At 45.1% G+C, this 22501-nt stretch overlaps 1 protein-coding gene across 3 annotated transcripts in view; it reads left to right on the forward strand.

Moving 5' to 3' along the window:
• LOC129700556 (mitochondrial basic amino acids transporter) overlaps positions 1-22176 on the forward strand; it is a 44630-nt gene extending 22454 nt beyond the window's left edge. Inside the window, exons 1-4 of one of the 3 annotated variants that reach the window (XM_055641159.1) lie at positions 7997-8040; positions 12481-12547; positions 12861-12944; positions 17391-22176. In XM_055641159.1, the coding sequence (XP_055497134.1) occupies positions 17424-18134 (711 nt within the window). In that variant the 5' untranslated portion in view covers positions 7997-8040; positions 12481-12547; positions 12861-12944; positions 17391-17423 and the 3' untranslated portion in view covers positions 18135-22176. Of the gene's footprint in view, positions 1-7996; positions 8041-8411; positions 8435-12480; positions 12548-12860; positions 12945-17390 lie in introns of those variants that run through there. The other 2 variants (XM_055641158.1, XM_055641160.1) reach the window with 2 other exon arrangements.
• The last annotated feature ends 325 nt before the right edge of the window (positions 22177-22501 follow it).

The raw sequence follows: 22501 nt of genomic DNA on the forward strand, positions 1-22501 counted from the left end.
TTTTTTTTTAATGGTTACCTTACATTAGGTTATTAATTTATTGTATGTTTGCTTATGTCTTGAAGATAGAGACAAAATGCTGGAGTAGCTCAGCAGGTCAGGCAGCATCTCTGGAGAAAAGGAATAGGTGACATTTCGGATTGAGACCCTTCTTCAGACAGAGTCAGGGGAAAGGGAAGTGAATGAATAAGTTTATTGGCCAAGTAGAGACATACAAGGAATTTGCCTTGGTGCTCCGCCCACAAGTAACAACATGACATACAGTGATATATAGAAACATAGAAACATAGAAATTAGGTGCAGGAGTAGGCTATTCGGCCCTTCGAGCCTGCACCGCCATTCAATATGATCATGGCTGATCATCCAACTCAGTATCCCGTACCTGCCTTCTCTCCATACCCTCTGATCCCCTTAGCCACAAGGGCCACATCTAACTCCCTCTTAAATATAGCCAATGAACTGGCCTCAACTACCCTCTGTGGCAGAGTTCCAGAGATTCACCACTCCTTTACTGTTAAGTAAAGATACAGTTAAGAATGATACATAAAACATTAAACATTAATAATAAAACATTATTGATTAAATATGTGAATTAAATAAAATACCAGAGCACAAGGAGGCTACAGATTTCTGGTTATTGAGTAGAGCTACTACTCGTCGGGATAAAAGCTGTTTTTATGGCTAGCTGTGGCAGCTTTGACAGTCCGGAGTCGCCTTCCAGAGGGAAGTGATTCAAAGAGTTTGTGGCCAGGGTGAGAGGGGTCAGAGATGATCTTACCCGCTCACTTCCTGGCCCTTGCAGTGTACAGTTCATCAATGGAGGGAAGGTTGCAGCCAATAACCTTCTCTGCTGATCGGACAATTCGCTGCAGCCTCCAGGTGTCGTGCTTGGTGGCTGAGCCAAACCAGACCATGATGGAGAAGGTGAGGACAGACTCTACGATGGCCGTGTAGAATTGGACCATCATTGCCTGTGGCAGATTGTGCTTCCTCAGCTGCCGTAGGAAGTACATCCTCTGTTGGGCCTTTTTGACTGTGGAGTCGATGGTAGCCCCCCACTTAAGGTCCTTGGAGATGATGGTTCCCAGGAACTTAAAAGACACAGATGTGACTGTGGTGTTGTTGATGGTGAGTGGTGTGAGCGGAGGGGGAGCTCTCCTAAAGTCTACAATCAATTCCACTGTCTTAAGAGCATTGAGCTCCATGTTGTTGCGAAGGCACCAGGACGCCAGCTGTGACATTTCCTGTCTGTGGGCAGATTCCTCCCCATCCTGGATCAGTCCAATCAGGGTTGTGTCGTCTGCAAATTGGAGAAGCTTGACAGAGGTGCAGTCGTTAGTGTAGAGAGAGTAAAGGAGAGGAGAGAGTAAGCAGCCTTGCGCTGCTCCTATGCTGAGGGTCTGCGGGTCTGAGATGAGCTTTCCCAGCCTCACATGCTGCTTCCTGTCTGTCAGGAAGTTGATGATCCACTGACAGAGGGGTTCAGGCACAGTCAACTCGGAAAGTTTGGAGTGTTGTAGCTCTGGCACAATGGTGTTGAATGCAGAGCTAAAATCAACAAACAAAACCCTCGCATAGGTCCCCTGGCGGTCTAGGTGATGGAGGATGAAGTGTCGGCCCAGGTTGACTGCCTCATCCACAGATCTATTGGCCCAGTATGCAAACTGCAGGGGGTTTGTGATATTTTTCAGCTTGGCCAGCACAAGCCTTTCAAGGGCCTTCATGACTCCAGAGGTCAATGCGACAGGCCTGTAGTCATTAAGACCAGTAATCCCTGCCTTTTTGGGTACCACTTTGCTCATATACTCTACTCCTCTTGTTATAAAGGTCAACATGCCATTCACTTTCTTCATTTCCTGCTGTACCTGCATGCTTACTTTCATAGACTGATGAACAATGACCCCCAGATCCCGTTGTACTTCCCCTTTTCCGAACTTGACGACATTTAGATAGTAATCTGCCTTTTCCTGTTTTTGATACCAAAGTGGATAACCCCACATTTATCCACTTTAAACTTCATCTGCCATGCATCTGCCCACTCCCCCAACCTGTCCAAGTCACCCTGCATTCTCATAGCGTCCTCCTCACAGTTCACACTGCCACCCAGCTTTGTGTCATCTGAAAATTTGCTAATGTTACTATGAATCCCTTCATCCAAATCATTGATGTATATTGTGAATAGCTGCGGTCCCAGCACCGAGCCTTGCGGTGGGAAAGGGTCCAGTCTTTTCAGACTGGAATCTTGCTTGAAGTAGGTGTGAAGTGGTGAATGAGGAGGAGAGAGTGCAGTGTTTATTCTTTGTAGACTGGGGTCTGGCTGTGTTTGTTGGGGAGGGGAGGAGGGGGTACCAGGGTTACGTTTCTGCTTGTCAAACCTGCAGTAGAACTCATTCAGGTTGTTGGTCAGCTGGCGATTGTCCAAAGAGCGGGGGGGCTTTCCTCTTGTAGCTGGTGATTTCTTGCAAGCCCTTCCAAACTGAAGAAGAGTCATTAGCTGAGAACTTGCTCCTCAACTTCTCAGAGTACCTTTCCTTGGCAGCTCTGATTCCTCTTCTCAGCTTGTACTTGGCCTGCCTGTAGAGGTCTCCATCCCCGCTCCTGTAGGCCTCCTCTTTAGACCGTCGGAGCTGTCTGAGTTCTGCAGTGAACCAGGGCTGCTTGTCGGTGTTGAACCAGGTCCGGGTCTTAGAAACATAGAAACATAGACAATAGGTGCAGGAGTAGGCCATTCGGCCCTTCGAGCCTGCACCGCCATTCAATATGATCATGGCTGATCATCCAACTCGGTATCCAGTACCTGCTAGCGTCCGGATGGCATGAACGTTGAATTCTCCCAGTTTTGCTAGCCCTTGCTGTCTCCTCCCCTTCCTTAACCCTCGAGCTGTCTCTCCCATCCCCCCCCGTCCTCAGGCTCCTCCTCCTCCTTTTTTCCTTCCTTCTCCCCCCCCCCCCCCCCCCCCCCCCAGTCTGAAGAAGGGTTTTGGCCCGAAACGTCGCCTATTTCCTTCGCTCCATAGATGCTGCTGCACCCGCTGAGTTTCTCCAGCATTTTTGTGTACCTTCGATCTTCCAGCATCTGCAGTTCCTTCTTGAACACTCCTGTACCTGCCTTCGCTCCATACCCCCTGATCCCTTTAGCCACAAGGGCCACATCTCATTGTTAGTCTTAGTTGGAATGCAACTGTCCTCTCAAAAGCTGAGATGCGATAAATACAGTGCCCTCCATAATGTTTGGGACAAAGACCCGTCATTTATTTATTTGCCTCTGTACTCCACAGTTTGAGATTTGTAATAGAAAAAAATCACATGTGGTTCACATTAAAGTGCACATTGTCAGATTTTATTAAAGGCCATTTTTATACATTTTGGTTTCACCATGTAGAAATTACAGCTGTGTTTATACATAGTCCCCGTTCCCCCCCCCCATTATTAAATTGTTAATAACCCTTTATTAAAATCGGACAATGTGCACTTTAACCACATGTGGGTTTTTTTTCTATTACAAATCTCAAATTGTGGAGTGCAGAGGCAAATAAATAAATGACGGGTCTTTGTCCCAAACATTATGGAGGGCACTGTGTACAGAAGTTACATGGAACAAATGAATGAAAGGTATGCAAAAAAACAATGATGAGCATGGAAAGGTGGAGCACACAATGGCCCATTGTTGGCTGCGGGGAAGGTGACAACGAGTGAAACTAGTCCGGCGACAAGGGTGGGGGAGGGACGGAGAGAGAGGGAATGCAAAGGTTACTTGAAGTTAGAGAAATCAAAAGTCATACAACTGGGGTGTTAGCTGCCCAAGCGAAATATGAAGTGTTGTTGCATTGGAGCCTATTAAGCAAGTGAGAAATGCATTATTCTGTTCATCAGTGGCAATTAAACACCCTTGACTTTCTACGCTGGCCAGAGGCATGTTTTCTGTTCTGTAGGTATTTCTAGTTTTTCCCTTTGAATTGGCACACCCAAAATGTGGTGCTTTGTTTGCCATTTGCCTGTCCAATTATGTAATTAAGTACATTTTGTAATGCAAAACACTGCAGAATGTGGTGTTGCAGCTACCTAGAGAGTCGAGTTTTAAAGTGCAAGGGCCACAACAGGGTAGATTGGAATCTTGGTAGATTGGTAGATCTTATAGAAACTTACAAAATTCTTAAGGGGTTGGACAGGCTAGATGCAGGAAGATTGTTCCCGATGTTAGGGAAGTCCAGGACAAGGGGTCACAGCTTAAGGATAAGGGGGAAATCCTTTAAAACCGAGATGAGAAGAACTTTTTTCACACAGAGAGTGGTGAATCTCTGGAACTCTCTGCCACAGAGGGTAGTTGGGGGCCAGTTCATTGGCTATATTTAAGAGGGAGTTAGATGTGGCCCTTGTGGCTAAGGGGATCAGGGGGTATGGCGAGAAGGCAGGTACAGGATACTGAGTTGGATGATCAGCCATGATCATATTGAATGGCGGCGCAGGCTCGAAGGGCCGAATGGAGTACTCCTGCACCTAATTTCTATGTTTCTATGGAAGATTGGGTAATCAGTCCTTGCATACGAACGATTCATTCACAGTTAATCGCGGCAGGGGAAAAAAAAGCTGCTCTTGAATCTGGTTGTACATGCCCCCAATTTAGAACTTTCAAACCTGTCTGGGAGAAAGGGAGAGTGGCTGGGGTGTGACTGGTCCTTGGTTATGATTGCTGTTTTCCCCATGGCTGGATGGATGAGGGATGGGAGGCGCTGCTGGTTTGTGCTTTGGGATGTGTCCACAACTCTCTGTAATTTCTTGCGGTCTTGGGCAGAGCAGTTGTTACACCATCTGGATAGGATGCTTTTTATGGTCCATCATCAGCTCTCATCTCCCCACCATCGAGGGGATCTATTGCAGTCGCTGCCTCGAAGGCTGGAAGTATCATCAAGGATCCACACACTCATCTCCCCGCTGCCTTCAGGTGGAAGGTACAGGAGCCTGAAACCTGCAACATTCAGGTTCAGGAATAGTTGCTTCCCCACCGCCATCAGGCGATGAAACTCAACTCAAACATAACTCTTGATCATTAATAGCCCATTGCACTTTAACTGTTTATTTGTGTGTGTGTGTGTGTGCGTATATATATTATTTGGTATATAATAATAATAATAATAATAATAATTTTATTTATAGAGCACTTTAAAAACAATCATAGCTGCAACAAAGTGCTGTACATCACTAATCATTGACAAAAAAGTTAATACACACCAATAATAACAATCAAAAGAAATAGTAGGAAAAGACATGTAAAATAAAGAAACATCAAAAACACCACAAACAGAAGCAAAGCCTCAGGCATGGTCAAAAGCCAGGGAGTACAAATGTGTTTTAACACTGGATTTGAAGATGGACAGTGAGGGGGCCTGTCTGATGTGCAACGACAGGGTGTTCCAGAGTGCCGGAGCAGCAACAGAGAATATGGACACACTGATCTGTTCTGTATTCATGCCTACAATATTCTGTTGTGCTGAAGCAAAACAAGAATTTCATTGTCCTACACAGGGACACATGACAATAAACTCACTTGAACTTGAACTTGTGTCACTGGAGACTGCATTTCCTAAGCCTTCTGAGGGAGTAGAGAGTGCATTGATGAGGTTTCTTGGCTGTGGTGTCAATGGGGTTGGACCAGGACAAATTGTTGGTGGATTTTACACCCAGAAACCTGAAGCTCGTGAGCATCTTCACTTCAGCACCATCGATGCTGACTGCGACGTATTTGCCACCCATCTTCCTGAAGTCGATGACCTGCTCCCTTCGTCTTGCTGATACTGAGGGAGAGGTTGTGTAAAGGGCCTGTCCCAGTTTCACGACCTCTGCCGAGTTTGCCCTCGACTCGTACTCGCAGCAAGGCTGTCACAAGGTCGTAGGTCGGTCGTGATGCTAGTCGTAGGTACTCGTGGCATCAAGTAGGTCGGGGCGTTTTTTTTTCAACATGATGAAAAATGTCAACGAGTTTAAAAAAAAAAAAAGTTGTGAAAGTGGGACAGGCCCTTTAGGAGGAACAGCAGATGCTGCTTTAAACCACAAAATGCTGGAGTAACTCAGCGGGACAGGCAGCATCTCTGGAGAGTAGGAACGGGTGATGTTTCCGGTCTGAAGAAGGGTCTCGACCTGAAATGTCACCCGTTCCTTCTCTCCAGGGATGCTGCCTGTCCTGTCCCGCTGAGTTACTCCGGCATTTCATGGCAGGGAGAGGTTGTTGTCTTGAGGCCATGCTTCCAAGCTCTTGATCTCCTTCCTCTATTCCCTCTCATCATTGTTTGGGCTCTGGTTCAGTAAGGTGGTGCAATCTGCTACCTTGTATAATGGAGTTGGTGCAGAGTTGAGCTGTACGGTCGTGATTGTGTGGTGTGGGGCAGAGGACGCAACCTTGCAGGGTGCTGGCCTTGTGAATCGTGAAGGACTGATGCTCTGTGGCCCCCACCTTCCCGATTGTTGCCTGTGGGGCAGGAAGTTGGGGAACCAGTTGCCGAGTTGGGTGCTGACTCGTTAGTCCAGGGGTTTGAGTTTGGTATGAGTTATGGTGTAGAAGGTGGAGCTGCGGTCAATCAGTTGGAGTCTGACGTGGGTGACTCTAGTCTAGCTGCTGCAGGGATGTGTCGGGATGGGGAGTGGTCATCTGCTGCAGACCTATTCCAGCAGTAGGTGAATTGTGGAGGCTGCAGCTATAGTGCACCATGAGCTGCCTCTCAAAGTACTTCCTAGAAACATAGAAAATAGGTGCAGGAGTAGGCCATTCGGCCCTTCGAGACTGCACCGCCATTCAATATGATCATGGCTGATCATCCAACTCAGTATCCTTTACCTGCCTTCTCTCCATACCCCCTGATCACTTTAGTCACAAGGGCCACATCTAACTCCCTCTTAAATATAGCCAATGAACTGTGGCCTCAACCACCTTCTGTGGCAGAGAATTCCACAGATTCACCACTCTCTGTGTGAAAAATGTTTTTCTCATCTCGGTCCTAAAATACTTCCCCCTTACCTTTAAACCCCTTGTTCTGGACTTCCCCAACATCGGGAACAATCTTCCTGCATCTAGCCTGTCCAACCCCTTAAGACTTTTTGTACGTTTCTATAAGATCCCCCATCAATCTTCTAAATTCTAGCGAGTACAAGCCGAGTCTATCCAGTCTTTCTTCATATGAAAGTCCTGACATCCCAGAAATCAGTCTGGTGAACCTTCTCTGTACTCCCTCTATGGCAAGAATGTCTTTCCTCGGATTAGGAGGTCAGATCATGGTAGGGTGGTGGGCACCAGAGCCACTGGTGGTTGTCTACCTTGTTGGCCCTTGGCATTGGGATGATGGTGGTCTTGCTAAAGGAGGTGAATATGGAGAGGTAAATATTTGCGTCGTATTCCTATCGCTGAAACTGAACACAATACACCAAGTGCAAACGTCCCAATGTCTTGTACAACTGCAACATATAATGCACCACTTTCATTCCCAATACTCTGACTGATGAAGGCCAAAGTGCTTTCCTCACTATCGTATCTTAGTTTAGTTTATTGCCACTTGTATCGAGGTACAGTGAAAAACATTTGTTGCGTGCTATCTAACTATCCCCTGCTTGCCCCATCTAACTGCAATGCCACTTTCAGGCAACTATATACTCGCGGGAACACAAAAATGCTGGAGAAACTCAGCGGGTGCAGCAGCACCTATGGAGCGAAGGAAATAGGCAACGTTTCGGCCCGAAACGTTGCCTATTTCCTTCGCTCCATAGATGCTGCTGCACCCGCTGAGTTTCTCCAGCATTTTTGTGTACCTTCGATTTTCCAGCATCTGCAGTTCCTTCTTAAAAACTATATACTTGCACTCCCTATATCCCTCTGCTCTGCAACACTCACCAGAGTCAATATCATTGTTGCCGGGGTGGGTATTCATATTGAATTGGTGCAATTGCATTTTTGCTCAGCCATCCAACTGCATGTGAAAACTAAATGTGTATTTCTATTTGTTTGTTGCAGGAGTTGCTGGTGTACTTGTAGGGCATCCTTTTGACACTGTCAAGGTGAGTTTTTCACGTGGACTACTTGATATGGTTAAATGCGTCCGGAGTCCGTAGCAATCCATCTAAACTTACGACTTATTTATTTATCGTTATTATTCATAGTTCGCTAATCTTCACAACCGATAGTTTTACGACCAAACATAAGTAAACATTGAACAATACAAACTATTGTAATAGTAAAGTTAATGTTAGCCTTTTATTCAAACACATCCAAGTAATGATCATCTCATTGGTCCCGTGATTAAGATCTACTTTTAGTTATTTAAACATGTCACTGCTCTTCCTGGCAGATTTTGACCTCTGAATGTGGGACGGTACTTGATTTATCTCAGTCCAATTTTATTTTCTAGACCTTGACCTTTTTTCCAAAAGGCCCGTGTATTCTTGCTTCAAGGTATCATCCAATTTCCTCATTTTAATCTACTTTAACAAATAATTTTTTTGCTGGTGTCGATGGATTGTGTTTGTGACTGGTCAGCTGAAATTAAGGACTGCTTGTGTTGAAATATTTTTGAACCAATTTTACTGAAATCAACCCATCTAAAGATTCTCCTGACTGAAGAAGGGTTCCGACCTGAAACATCACCTATTCCTTTTCTCCAGAGATACTGCCTGAGTTACTCCAGCACTTTGTGTCTATCTTCGGTGTAAATCAGCATCTGCAGTTTCTTCCTACCCATCTAGAAATGTTAATGTCTGAAGATTTGAGTTCATAAGGTTAATTAAAAATAGCATGAAATATTGAATTATGATTATTTTGGAGCCTCAATTGCATCTTTACATTTCTGGACATGAAACGTAGTGATATTAGAGCAGTGCAGACAGCGATCTTTGCATTGGCAGATTGCTGGCTGTTCCAAACAAGCTGAGAACATGATGATCTGATGTTGTCTGCATCATGTTTGTTTGCTTTCAGTAGATCGAGGACAAATCATCACCTGAGCTACAGCTGAGCTCGGAGGCGCCAGCAACACTATTTAAACAGCAAAACAAAGGGAAGGGCATGTTATCTTTGGAGTGTTGGCCACTAGAGATTCCCAGAATAAAATATGACCATAAGACATAGGAGCAGAATTAGGCCATTCTACCCATGGAGCCATTCAGTCTATTTTCCCTGTGGTGTCAAGTGCTGAATCCACTGGATGTACAAGCTATTAATTGGAGTGCAAATTGGAACACTACTTGAAGATTCAGAAACTGGCTTGTCCACTTTGACTGTGCAAATGTACATTGTGTACCTAAACGTCATGTCTGTTGATTACAACAGCTCTCTAGTGCTTTGGTTAGGCCACATTTGGCTAATTGCGTGTAGGTCTGGTCAACCCATTGCAGGAAGGGGGCTTTGGAGACGGTGCAGAGGAGGTTCACCAGGAAGATGCCTGGATTCGGGGACATTGGCTTTTGTGAGAGGCTGGACAGACTTGGATTGTTGGATGGGGAACACTGGAGGTTGAGGGCAGACCTGCTTGAAGTAGATAAAATGATGAGATGCATAGATGGGGTAGACAGGCAGAACCTTTTTCCCAGGATGGAAAAATCAGGGCAAAGCTCGATAGACTTTGGAGTGTTGGCCCACTAGAGTGTTGGCCCACTAGAGATAAGAGGGAAGTCTTTTAGGACCGAGATGAGAAAATCATTTTTTACCCAGAGAGTGGTGAATCTGTGGAATTCTCTGCCACAGAAGGTAGTTGAGGTCAGTTCATTGGCTATATTTAAGAGGGAGTTAGATGTGGCTCTTGTGGCTAAAGGGATCAGGGGGTATGGAGAGAAGGCAGGGATGGGATACCGAGTTGGATGATCAGCCATGACATGATCATATTGAATGGCGGTGCAGGCTCGAAGGGCCGAATGGCCTACTCCTGCACCTATTTTCTATGTTTCTATGTTTAAGGTGAGAGGGGCAAAGTTTAAATGAGTGTGTGGGGCAAGCTTAGTTTAAAAAAATTAAAATGTTAAATAAATTAACACGGAGTTGCCTAGAGGCAACAGCCTGGGGTGAATATTGAAGCAGGTAAGTTAATGGCGTTTAAAAAGTGTTTGGATAGGCACATGGATAAGCGGAGAATGCACAGTAATGTGCGGACAGATGAGAGATGTTCTTGAGATCATGTTTGACACAGACAATGTGGGCCAAAGGACCTGTTCCCCTGTTGTGTAGTCCTGTGTTCTACCAACATTTATAATGAACCCATGGAAGAAGGAAACTAGCGTAAAGAAATAAGATGGTGGACAGAGAGAAACCAAAAGCCTTGAGTGGCAGGAAACACAATAAACTACAGATGGTAGAATATGGAGCAAATAGCAAAGTGCTGGAGGAAGTTGGTATATCACTGGAGGTGACAGTCTGGCCGGCATTTCCGATTGACTCTTCTTCGTGAGTGAGTGTCTGGGCCATTTTAAAGAAGTGAGAGTGGGGGGGGTGAGTTTGAGAGTTCTCTCTATTGGTTTCCAGCCCCAACCTCCCTACAGCTCCTTAAATGGTCTATCTTTACACTCTGTCCTGATGCAGGGTCAGAGGTGGCCTGATCTGTTGAGTTTCTCCTCTTTGCCTATTTTGGCAAAGATTGTAATGGTTCGTGTGGAGAAACACACAACTGTTCAGTTCAACTGTAAGCACAGGTGCCCGCTATAACATGGTTGTGTGTGTGTCGACAGAACACATCAAGGTGACGGAACTGCAGATGCTGGTTTATATTGAACATAGACACAATGCTGGAGTAACTCAGCGGGAGAAAAGGAATAGGATGGGTTCCGACCCAAAGCGTCACCTATTCCTTATCTCCAGAGATGCTGCCTGAGCCGCTGAGTTACTCCAGCACTTTGTGTCTGTGGTAGACTGAGTATTGGGCTGGCTGCAATGTTGCAGTTGTCTATCTTGGCTGCAGCACTGTGAAGATACTCTGAGCAGAGTACGGGTTTCCTCACAAGAGGGCAAACGTGAATAAAGGGTGGGTATTTCCCTGCTGTCTGCCACTCTCTGCTACTGACAATAAACAATAGGTGCAGGAGTAGGCCATTCGGCCCTTCGAGCCAGCACCGCCATTCAATGTGATCACGGCTGATCATCCCCAATCAGTACCCCGTTCCTGCCTCCTTCCCATATCCCCTGACTCTGCTATTTTTAAAAGCCCTATCTAGCTCTCTCTTGAAAGCATCCAGAGAATCTGCCTCCACTGCCCTCTGAGGCAGAGAATTCCATAGACTCACCACTCTCTGTGAGAAAAAGTCTCCGTTCTAAATAGCTTACTCCTTATTCTCCTTACTCCTGGTTCTGGACTCCCCCAACATCGGGAACATGTTTCCTGCCTCTAGCGTGTCCAAACCCTTAAAAATCTTATATGTTTCAATGAGATATCCTCTCATCCTAAACTCCAGAGTGTACAAGCCCAGCTGCTCCATTCTCTCAGCATATGACAGTCCCGCCATCCCGGGAATTAACCTTGTATCTTTGATTGGTGCCGGGAACACTTGCATCACGTGGCCATAATGTCTGAGAAACCAGAGAGGATTAAGACCGAGATTGAATACACAACACCAAAGATCCTATAGCTATAGGATCTTTACACAACACTAACCTGGGCAACCATGGTCTTCTACGGACAACGTCTTTGTTTGCATACGTACTGCAACTTTGCAATATTTTGCAACCTAGCATTCTGGTTATTAATTGATGGTATTATTTTTCTGTACTGTTGGTTTGTGGGCCTGTAAAGCTGCAGCAAGTGAGTTTAATTGTTCCATCACTTATGGCCATTGAACACTCTTGACCCTTGAGGTGGGACGTCAAGAACTTCATTACATTCCCTTTCACCATCACCACCACCAAAAAAAAATGTAACGCTATTTGTTTTGACATTGCTATTCAGGCAAATCTAATCAGTTCTATTTGCTCAGTGACAAAGATCAGGTCCAGTGTTAGTGCAGGTAAACAGGTCACCAAATATCTATGTAACTGTGAAAACTTCTAAACCCAGTTGCTGAGGCATTCGTGTCATATTTGAAGTCTTGCTTTAGTTTAGTTTACAGATTGCAGCATGGGAACAGGCCCTTCAGCCCACTGAGTTCATGCTGTCCATTGATCACCCGTTCACACTAGCTCTGTGTTATCCCACTTCACAGCCGCTGCCTACATACACACTGGCAGCAATTTACAGAGAGGGCCATATAACCTGCATGCACAGCCGACACAATTTACAGAGGGCCAATTAACCTACAAACCCGCACGTGCGACTTTGGGATGTGGGAGGAATCCGGAGCACCCATGTGGTCACAGGGAGAACATGCAAACACCACACCGGCAGCACCCGAGGTCAGGATGGAAACCCGGGTATCTGGCGCCGAGGCAGCAATTCTACTGCTGCGCTGCCTTATTTTCATGTGATGCTGTTTTCATGTGATATGTGATTTGTTGCATTTAACTACTTCTACTTTCTGAGCTAGGGGCTGTCAACATTAACAGCAAAAGTGTACTTTGTGATGAGAGATAAGCCTCATCACAGGAGACCTAGTAAGTACAGAACAGGTGACGTTATCTCCTTGCTTCTGTCCACTCTAACCTACATTCAAGTGACTGTTGCTTTCAACAAAAACTGGAGTGTTAAAACATGTTTAGTGTGTATTTATTTCTTCTTTAAACTTTGTAGAATTAAAACCTTAATGTATATTTGACGTAGACGTAGAGATAAATGAATGCTACTCATACCCAAATATCATTTCACAAATGCATTTGCGCTTTTAGTCTACACTGTGGCACTAATTGCCTTGCAGTTAACCCTGCCCAGCCTGCTCTGTCCTCCTTTTAACATGTGTTTGTTTTCTAGGTTCGACTTCAAGTACAGAATTCTGATCAGCCTCGTTACCACGGCACTATACACTGCTTCCGGTCTATTCTTAAACAGGAATCTGTAAGTGTCCCGAACCTTCATCAGAACACCCGTTCCGATTTCCTCTTCCTGTTTGCTCGTTAAATGTCATAGATTGGGCCATGGTACACCTTTTGGAACTTCACTTAGCCAGACGGTCTTCTGATGAAAGTGCGGGGCGCGAGGAGCCGGTAGATTGTTCAGTTGCGTCATCGTCCAGAAACTGTGCGGTAACGTTGCTGCCTTGTAGCGCCAGAAACTCGGGATCAATCCTGGCCACGGGTGCCGTCTGTACGGAGTTTGTACATTTGCCCTGTGTCCGTGTGGGATTTCTCCCACACTCCAAAGATGGACAGGTTTGTAGGTTAATTGGTTTCTGCCAATTGTCCCTATTGGGTAGGATAGAACTAGTGTATGGTGATCGCTGGTTGGCATGGGCTCGATGGGCCAAAGGGCCTGTTCCCACGCTGTATCTCTAAACTCGGCTCGAAGCAAAACGTTCACACTTTTAACTTAACATAGAAACATAGAAAATAGGTGCAGGAGGAGGCCATTCGGCCCTTCGAGCCAGCACCGCCATTCAATATGATCATGGCTGATCATCCAACTCAGTATCCTGTACCTGCCTTCTCTCCATACCCCCTGATCCCTTTAGCCACATCTAACTCCCTCTTAAATATAGCCAATGATCTGGCCTCAACTACCTTATGTGGCAGAGAGTTCCAGAGATTCACCACTCTCTGTGTGAACTTGGACCCATTGGATGCTGGGCTTGACCGATAAGACCTTTACAATGATCCTCTCACTGGCACCAAGATCAGCGATCGATCTTGTTCCTGTCCTGTGCCATAGGCTTGGCCCATTCATCACCTGGGATGTGGGACACACATAGTGCTCTGGGCACAGTATTAACATCCGTTGCACATTCCCACTGGCGTGAACGAGTGCAGACCTGCATGCTTTCAATTTGAATCACACATTCACATTCTCTTACACTTCCCTTTCCCACCTCTTTACATCTCCCAATCTATTTATCTTTCAGATGTGCTGTGTTACTTTTCATAGACATGTTGAGCATGCAGGCAGATTGTCACAATGTCTAAAAATGACTTGCATTCATATTGACATGCTAAGCACTTGGAACAAATGAGAGTACAGCCAATGTTTCAATTTGGATGTGGATACAAGGAACTGCAGATAGAATAGAATAGAATGCAATTTATTGTCATTCAAACCTAATATCATTTCTACAGTTTACACACAATCCAAGACCCACACTTAACACAGTTTACATAAACATCCATCACAGTGAGTCTCCAACATCTCCTCACTGTGATGGAAGGCAAAGTCTTTATCTCTTCCCTTTGTTCCTTCTCCCGTGGTCCAGCAGTCCAACTGCAGTGTCGAGGCAAACTGGGGCTCCGATGTTAAAGCCCCCGGCGGGCGATGGTAAGTCCTGAGGCCGTTTAAGCCATGCCGGGCGATGTTAGGAGCCGGCTCCATGTCCTTAAACCCGCGATTCCAGCGGGAGAAGTCGCCGTTGCGGAGCTCGGAAAAGCGGTCTCCCACCAGGGACCTGCGAGCTCCCGATGTTCCCGTCCACCGGGTCTGCGGCCGGTGCCTCCGAACTCCAAAGTCGGGTCGCAGCCGCGCGCCACCACAGCTCTTCCCGCTCCGAAGTTGGCCAGCCCCGCGATGTCAGTTCCGCAGGCTCTGCAACTGGAGCCCTCAGGTTAGTCCCGGCCGGAGGTTACCGCTGGCTCCACGATGTTAGGCCCAACGACCTCCGGGTTCCCGCACAAGGAAGAGATTTAAAACGGTTTCCCCCCCCCCCCCCCCCCCCCCCCCCCCCACAAATACACAGCAAAAAAAATAATAAAAACTGACTCAAAGACATACATTTAACAAGACAAAAATAAAAAAAGACAGACGACAGTAGTCAAGCCGCTGCCGTTAGGCTCCGCCACTAACCAACAGATGCTGGTAATGCACAAATTAATACCCAAAGTGCCGGAGTAACTCGGTGGGTCATGCAGCATCTCTGGAGAACACTGAGGTGATGTTTCGCGCGTGTGTGTGTGATCATAAAGTCAGCAGGAATTGTAGTGGAATTAGGCCATTCGGCCCATCAAGTCTACCCTGCCATTCAATTATGGCTGATCTATCTCCCTCCTAAGCCCAGGGCAGATTCTTGGATAAAGGTTGTGAAAAGAGGCACATTGTGAGATGCAAGCATTGAAGACAGTTGTACATAGTAGGTCCCATCATGGGAGAAAGGGATGAATCCAAGGAAACCATTGTTGGTCATCGATGTGTGAATGATTTCTGCTTGGATAACTACATAGCAGCTTCCAGCAACTGATGCCATCCATCAAGCGGGCAACGCAGCCAAACGTACAAGAATAAATAGGAACACATCAGGAAATAAAGTGCAATCTTTTTTGCTATGCCATTAAAAATAAATGAGATAGTGAAATAAAGATTGGGACCTCCACAAGTGGAAGATGAAACTCAATGAGATCTGACAATATTATAAAGGATGAAATGTTGAAATGTTGGCCAGGAAAAAAAGAATTGATGCCCAATGTAAAATTAATGACTAGTCAAAGAGAGATTTCATTTGGGAAGGCTGGACATTTTCAGTGGTTTGTACAATTAAAGTAGATTGAAATATAAAAAGGTTGAACAAAATGTCCCGCCTGACTTTGGCCCGCACCTTCACTCTTCTAGTTTTCTTTCCTCCCACCCCAGCAATCAGTCTGAAGAATAGTCCCAACCCGAAACGTCACCTATCCATGTTCTCCAGAGATGCTGCCTGACCCCCTGAGTTGCTCCAGCACTCTGTGTCCTTCCTTGGTAAACCAGCATCTACAGTTCCTTGTTTCTGCATTGATTGAATTGGCTGTTGGGTTGCTTGTGTAAGCGAGCTTGCGGAGGAGTAATCCTAGACGGGTGGGATTCCCGTTTCTTAATACAACACTGGTGGCCAACTATTGTCATCCCTTGGAGTATTGGCAGCTGGAGCTGATAGTGTTACTCGCATTAGAATTCCAACCTGCTATGTTGAGACTGTTACTTTTCTGGTGTGTCAAGAGGCAAATTGTAGCATTGGCACTCATCCTTTCAATTGTGTGCCTGTTGACTTTCTCCATTGTGTTCTGGTGGGGGGCAGTTACCAATGAAGGATCCCTGATTTTTCACAAGCTAAGCAGGCTCAGGCCTGGTTAGTACTTGGATGGGAGACCACCTGGGAATACAGGTACTGTAGGCTTGAGAGGCACAGTAGCAGAGTTGCTGCCTTGGTGCCTGAAACCCGGGTTCGATCCTGACTACGGGTGCTGCTGCCTGTACGGAGTTTGTATGTTCTCCTTGTGACCGTGTGGATTTTCTCCGGGTGCTCTGGTTTCTGCCCTCATTCTGAAGATGAGTGTGTTTGTAGGTTAGTGGCTTTGGTAAAATTGTCCTGAGTGTGTGGGATAGAATGATGGTCAGTGTGGATTTGATGGGCCAAAGGGCCTGTTTCCAGCCTGTATCTCTAAAGTAAACTAAACCAAATGCCTTTTGTCCCTCTTTGATGCTTGGAGCCACCTGCTGGGTTGCAGCCAATGTTTAGGCTTTAGGGATACAACACAGATACAGGCCCTTTGGCCCACCAAGGTCATGCCGACCAGTGATCACCCAGTACACTAGCACTATCCTACACACCAGGGTCAATGTACAATTTTTTTAAACTGAAGGCAATTAACCTACAAACCTGTACGTCTTTGGAGTGTGGAGGGAAACCGGGGCACCTGGAGAAAACCCACACTGTCGCGGGGAGAACGTATGAAACGTGCAGACAACACCCGTAGTCGGGATCGAACCTGGGTCTCTGGCGCTGCAAGGCAGCAACTCTACCGTTGCGCCACCAAGGGTTATTGTTAACTCGTCCACTACAAGGAAACGCACTAGCTGTATTAAAGCGTGTGCGTGTTATTGTACCAGGTTTCTGGCGCTATTAAACACTGCAGTGTACTTGCATGGTGACTTCTTCATTTTTGGAAAGATGCCGATATAACATTGCATTGGCAAATGACGACTGATTCACTCATTGATGTAAAAGTGATCATTTGTTGAACAAACGTTGATCATTTGTTTCTTTTGACATTTGACTTTTTCAAAGAGAAGTCTAAATCCTGGGATTTCAGATTTAAAAAAAAAACTGCTGGGGCAACACTGTTTCGGAGGCTTTTTGAGCTAAAGCAACAAATGCAGCCGTGTGATAGGTTCCAAAACATTCCTGCATTTGTATTGGCATATTAGAGCATGAGGCACTTGGAGCAAAGTAAATACAAAGTACCTTGCTAGAAAGTATTGGTTGTTTTTTAAGAGTGCATTTCCAATATTGCAGGCTGAATGGTATTATCCAGGGTTCAAATGCAGAATTTCTAGGTGTATTAACTTGCCGATTGTCCCATTTGTTAAACATTTGTTAATGTTCTCCTGCAGGTTTGGGGTTTTTACAAGGGTATTGGCTCCCCAATGATGGGTCTGACCTTTATCAATGCCATCGTCTTTGGTGTGCAAGGGAATGCAATGCGTCACTTGGGACGGGATACGCCTCTGAACCAGTTCCTGGCTGGGGCGGCAGCTGGGGGCATCCAGTGTGTTATCTGTTGCCCCATGGAGCTGGCAAAGACTAGGATGCAACTTCAAGGCATGGGTGAATATCAGGTCAAAAGTAGAGTCTACAAGAATTCGCTGGACTGCTTGGTGAGAATCTACAGAAAGCACGGCATCCGTGGAATCAACAAGGGCATGGTGACCACCATTGTTCGAGAGTTGCCTGGATTTGGTTTTTACTTCCTCACGTACGATTGTCTGACCAGGGCCTTAAACTGCGAACTTGATGATAGCTTTATAATTCCTAAACTCCTGTTCTCCGGTGGCATGTCCGGGATTGTGTCCTGGCTATCCACCTACCCGGTCGATGTAATAAAGTCCCGTCTACAGGCTGACGGAGTGGGAGGGGTAAACCAGTACAGTGGCATCATGGACTGTGTCCGGCAGAGCTACAGGAAGGAGGGACTGCAGGTGTTTGCACGGGGTCTCACCTCCACCCTCCTCCGAGCCTTCCCCGTCAATGCGGCCACCTTTGCCACTGTCACGATGTTCCTCATGTACTCACGGGCTGATGAGGCCTGCAAGCCACAAGAGGCTGCCCCAACAATCCAGCAGCCTTCCAGCCTCTAAAGCCAGCGTTGTCTCCCTGTTACTTAGTGCTGTGATAACTGAATTTTACTTGATCTATTTTTATAAGTCTAGTGAAATTATATTTAAAAAAAAAAAAAATATTGGGGTGTAAATATGTAAGAATGAATTCTTTATAAAATACAGCCATGGGTTTTACTTTGAACAGAATTCCAGCAGTTGTGTTTTGTGAGATTACAGCTTCACGTCTTGTATCAAATGAATGTATATAATGTATTTTAATGAATAAAAATAGGTAGGAAAATGTGATTTTTATTTTCTTCCCTTCTGCTCACCCCCCATATTTGTTGCATGTACTGTATTCGGAGCTGCCAAGTAGTAAGGATATTCCGTATTTTGTAGGGAAATGCGATCAGAATAAGGATGTACGGATTTGCTTTGTCAAATACGGATTTTTTTTTAAAATCAGCCCGACTTCCTGTTTCATCTTGTTGCTTAAATGCAAGGATATTAAAAAGTCATCCTGCACCTCTAAAAATTATAGCAGATTAGTATTTTAAATTTCAAGATCAGGATGATTATTTTTGTAAGCTTTGATCTGCCTGTTCCCGCTCCAGGTTTAAACAGCGCTGTCAGTTTAACACGTGGGAATTTAAACGAACAGCGCTATGGGTTCTAAAAAAGAACGCTCCCAGCTAGGACGCTATTGCCGCCACACATAGTGTTATGGGCTTTACACATAACGCTTTGGTCACAGACAGGAGAGGGAGTGGGAGCGAGGGAATGGGACGGAGAGAGGGAGGGAGTGAGAGGAAGGGAGGGGGTGGGAAAGAGAGAAAGGAGGGATAATGAGAGAGGGAGGCTTCCAAAATGGCTTCCACATCATCATCTGGTGCTAAAAGCAGGAAGCAGACGTTCAAACAGAAGTATACAAAGAGATGGCAGTGAATGCACTGTCAAGTAAGGTGTGTATAAGACATGTCAATTGGTAGCAAAGTTATGCATTCTTGATCTCTTACATGGGTATGAGCGCACATTAAAAAAAAACACTTTTTTCAGCAAAATGGCACTGCGTAAAAATCCTGATTTCCTCAGCAAAATGCTGATTTTCAGGTACTAGAATATTGAAACGCTCTGACAAAACTTGGCAGCTCTGTATATAGAAAGCTAGTTAACATGGCTGAACCTGTGCTCACCTCAACAGGTGAAAGTTGTATCTTATTGCACTGTACACGGCATAATGGGGAAATTTTATTGGTGATAATTAGCTTTTAGTATCGTGCTTATCATTCAGTCGCAGACACTAAAACAGACCATATTTGCTGCTTCAAAGGCACTTCACTGGGTGTAGAGCACTTTAAGAATATCCAGTAGGAAGCTACTGTAAATGCAAATCCTTTTTTCTCTTGTATTTTGTAAGGTCTAAGAGCACCAAAGTTTGCTTGTTTCCCAGTAACCAGCATTCAGGGTGGCAGACTGTCAGAGTGCTCTATCTAAATACGACATTCATTATCTAAATTGGTATAGGCTTTCAGTCAACGAGTAGTACAGCACTGAAAAGGCCCTTCGCCAACCAAGATGACCCATCTCATTAGTTCCTTAAAATTCCTTAAAATGCCTTTTAAATGTTGTAGCACCTGGCTTGGCTATCTCCGGCAGCTCGTTCCATGTACGCCCCACCCGCTGTGTGGAAACGGTTGCATCTTCTCTCACCTTAAACTCTTAAAGCCCTGTCCCACTGTACGAGTTCATTCCAAGAGCTCTCCCGAGTTTGCCCTGATTCCAACTCGGAGATTTACGGTAATGGCCACTCATCGGTACTCAAGGCTCTCGTGGACATTTTTCATCACGTTGAAATATCTTCTCGAGTCTTCCCGAGCTTACCTGCCGTTAGCGAGTCGTCACGACTACCTGCCATTAGCGCTAAGAGACGTCTCCTAGCTCCGACGTACCCACTACATTCATTCTCCGTGCTTACCGCAAGTTTTTTTTAACTCTGGAGAGCACTTGGAATGAACTCGCACGTGGGACAGGGCTTTTATCCTCTGGTTCTGTGCATCTACTTTTTTTGGTTGTACAGTGTTACAACCTTGTTTGTTTGCTGAGATCTGATAACAAGAATACATAGTATATAGCCAGATTTGCAGTAATAGGCTTGTACATTTTGAGACAGGCCAAGCTTCCTATCCCACTACACGAGTTTTGTTCCTATTGCGATGTCCTTGTACCTGGTGACTTGAGTGAACTGGTACATACAAATAGATTTTTACATGGGGCCAACCATGTTATCACTGGGTTTCCAGGAATCTGAGTGCACATCATTTTAAAGCACTGGTACCTGGAGTCAGAGTTGTAGAGAGTGGAAACTCGCCCTTCAGCCCAACTTGCCCACGCCGACCAACATGCTTAAGCGACCTTGGTCCCACCTGTCCACGTTTGGCCCATATCCCTCTAAACCTTTCTTGTCCATGTACCTGACTAAATGCTTTTTAAACATTGCGATGACACCTACCTCAACTGCAGCTTGTTCCATACACCCACCACCCTTTGTGGTTATAAAATTAAAAAACTCCTATTCAATATTCCGTTCCCCCACCCCCCTCACTGTAAACCTATGCTCTCTGCTTTTCCCTACTGCGGGTAAAAGATTTGTTGCATTTACCCTGATCTATTCCACTCATGATGTTGTGTACCTCTATAAGCTCACCCCTCATCCTCATGCACTCCAAGGAATAGAGTCCCTTATGGCTCAGGCCCTCAAATCCTGGGAGCATCCTCGTAAATCTTCCCTGCACCCTTTCCAGCTTAACAGGGTGACCAAAACTGAACCCAATACTCTAAATTCAGCCTCACCAATGTCTCTTCCAACTATAACATGACCTCCCAACTTCCATGATCAATACTCTGCCCGATGAAGGCCAATGTGTTGAAAGCTGCCTTGACCACCCTATCTTGCAAGGAAACTCCTTGTTAATTCTAATTTATACACAGTACATCAATATGTTCTCAGTTTTGTTACGGCATATTGGAGAAGAATTGTGACTATATTTAAAAACTGACCCCACAAGTCAGTAGTCCGACAGATGTTAGTTGACCAGATCAGATAAATGTTGGTGTAACTGGGTCCATGTAGATTATTTTCCTAATTCTTATACTCTTCAGTGTCTACCTTGAACACCATGCATGCTTCAGAATATAATCTGCCTTTGCCTCTTATGGGGGTCAAAATTGTGGTGAACTGTAAAGATTGCAGGCAAATTGACAGCTAGTTAAGGAATGTGTGGAATGACTGTGATCAGAGTAGAGGTTCAAACTTGCCTTCAGGTGAATGGAGCAGAAATCAATCTTGTTTTAATTACATGCGTGGGCTTCAGTAGGATTATGACATCTATGGATTATTTTTAGAAACGGTAAACAGGTTATTTTAAGTGTATAGTACACAGCAGTTTTAAGCTTTACGCTTCAAGGTGAAAATTCAAGCTCCTGGTTTCATCTACCAGTTTTAATTTTTTAAAAGCAAAGGTCCATCTTTTAAAAAAAATTATTGTAATTTTTAATGCATGAATCCCCACCCGGCCCATTTTTATGCATTTTCTGGAAAGCATGTTTTGATTCTGGGCAGTTAATGTAACATTCAATGACTGGGAATGGGTAAGATTACAGGACTTGATCTGCACTGTAATTTGGGACAAGTGCAATACATATTGATCCGAGATGCTGGATTCTCAGCACTTTCAACTAACTCCAGGACTCTTGAAATTTCAATGGGCATGTTACACTTTATTTCAGTGTGAGAGGAGAGAAATTGTTTGTTCCTATCACTATGATCAACTTTGTAACTATTCGAGCAAATTGCATTTTTAAGTGTTTGACTCTGGAAACCTTGACGAATGTCTATATATTTGAAAATGTTCCATTTCTGAATTGAAAATGCATGCTTGATTAACAATACAGTACAGGTTTGACTTCTGGTCAATGAATTTGTGCTGTGAATGGTTCCAACCTGACTGTTTTACAGAGTACTTACTATGTAAAGTACCCAATGAGGACTGGAAGGGAAAATAAAATCCATATTCAGATGAAATTCCTGTCAATTTGTGGTTTGTCGTTTTAAAAATTGTTTTTGTATCATTTCCCTCACCACCATTCAGCTCTGCCAAATCTTTTGAGTATTACTGCTATTCATCCCTTTGAAATAGTGATCAGTTTTTAACGAAAAGGGCAGCAAAGTGGTAGAGCTGCTACCTCACGGCGTTGAAGACCTGGGTTAGATCCTGACCTCTGGTACTGTCTGTATTGGGAGCTTGTACATCGATGTAGATTTCCTCCAGCTTCCACCCACATCCCAAAGACGTAATGGATTTGTAGGTTAATTGATCTGTAAATAGTCCCTAGTTTGTAGGAACGGG

Source organism: Leucoraja erinacea, chromosome 9 (assembly GCF_028641065.1).
Source record: "Leucoraja erinacea ecotype New England chromosome 9, Leri_hhj_1, whole genome shotgun sequence".
In the NCBI taxonomy this organism is placed as follows: domain Eukaryota; kingdom Metazoa; phylum Chordata; class Chondrichthyes; order Rajiformes; family Rajidae; genus Leucoraja; species Leucoraja erinaceus.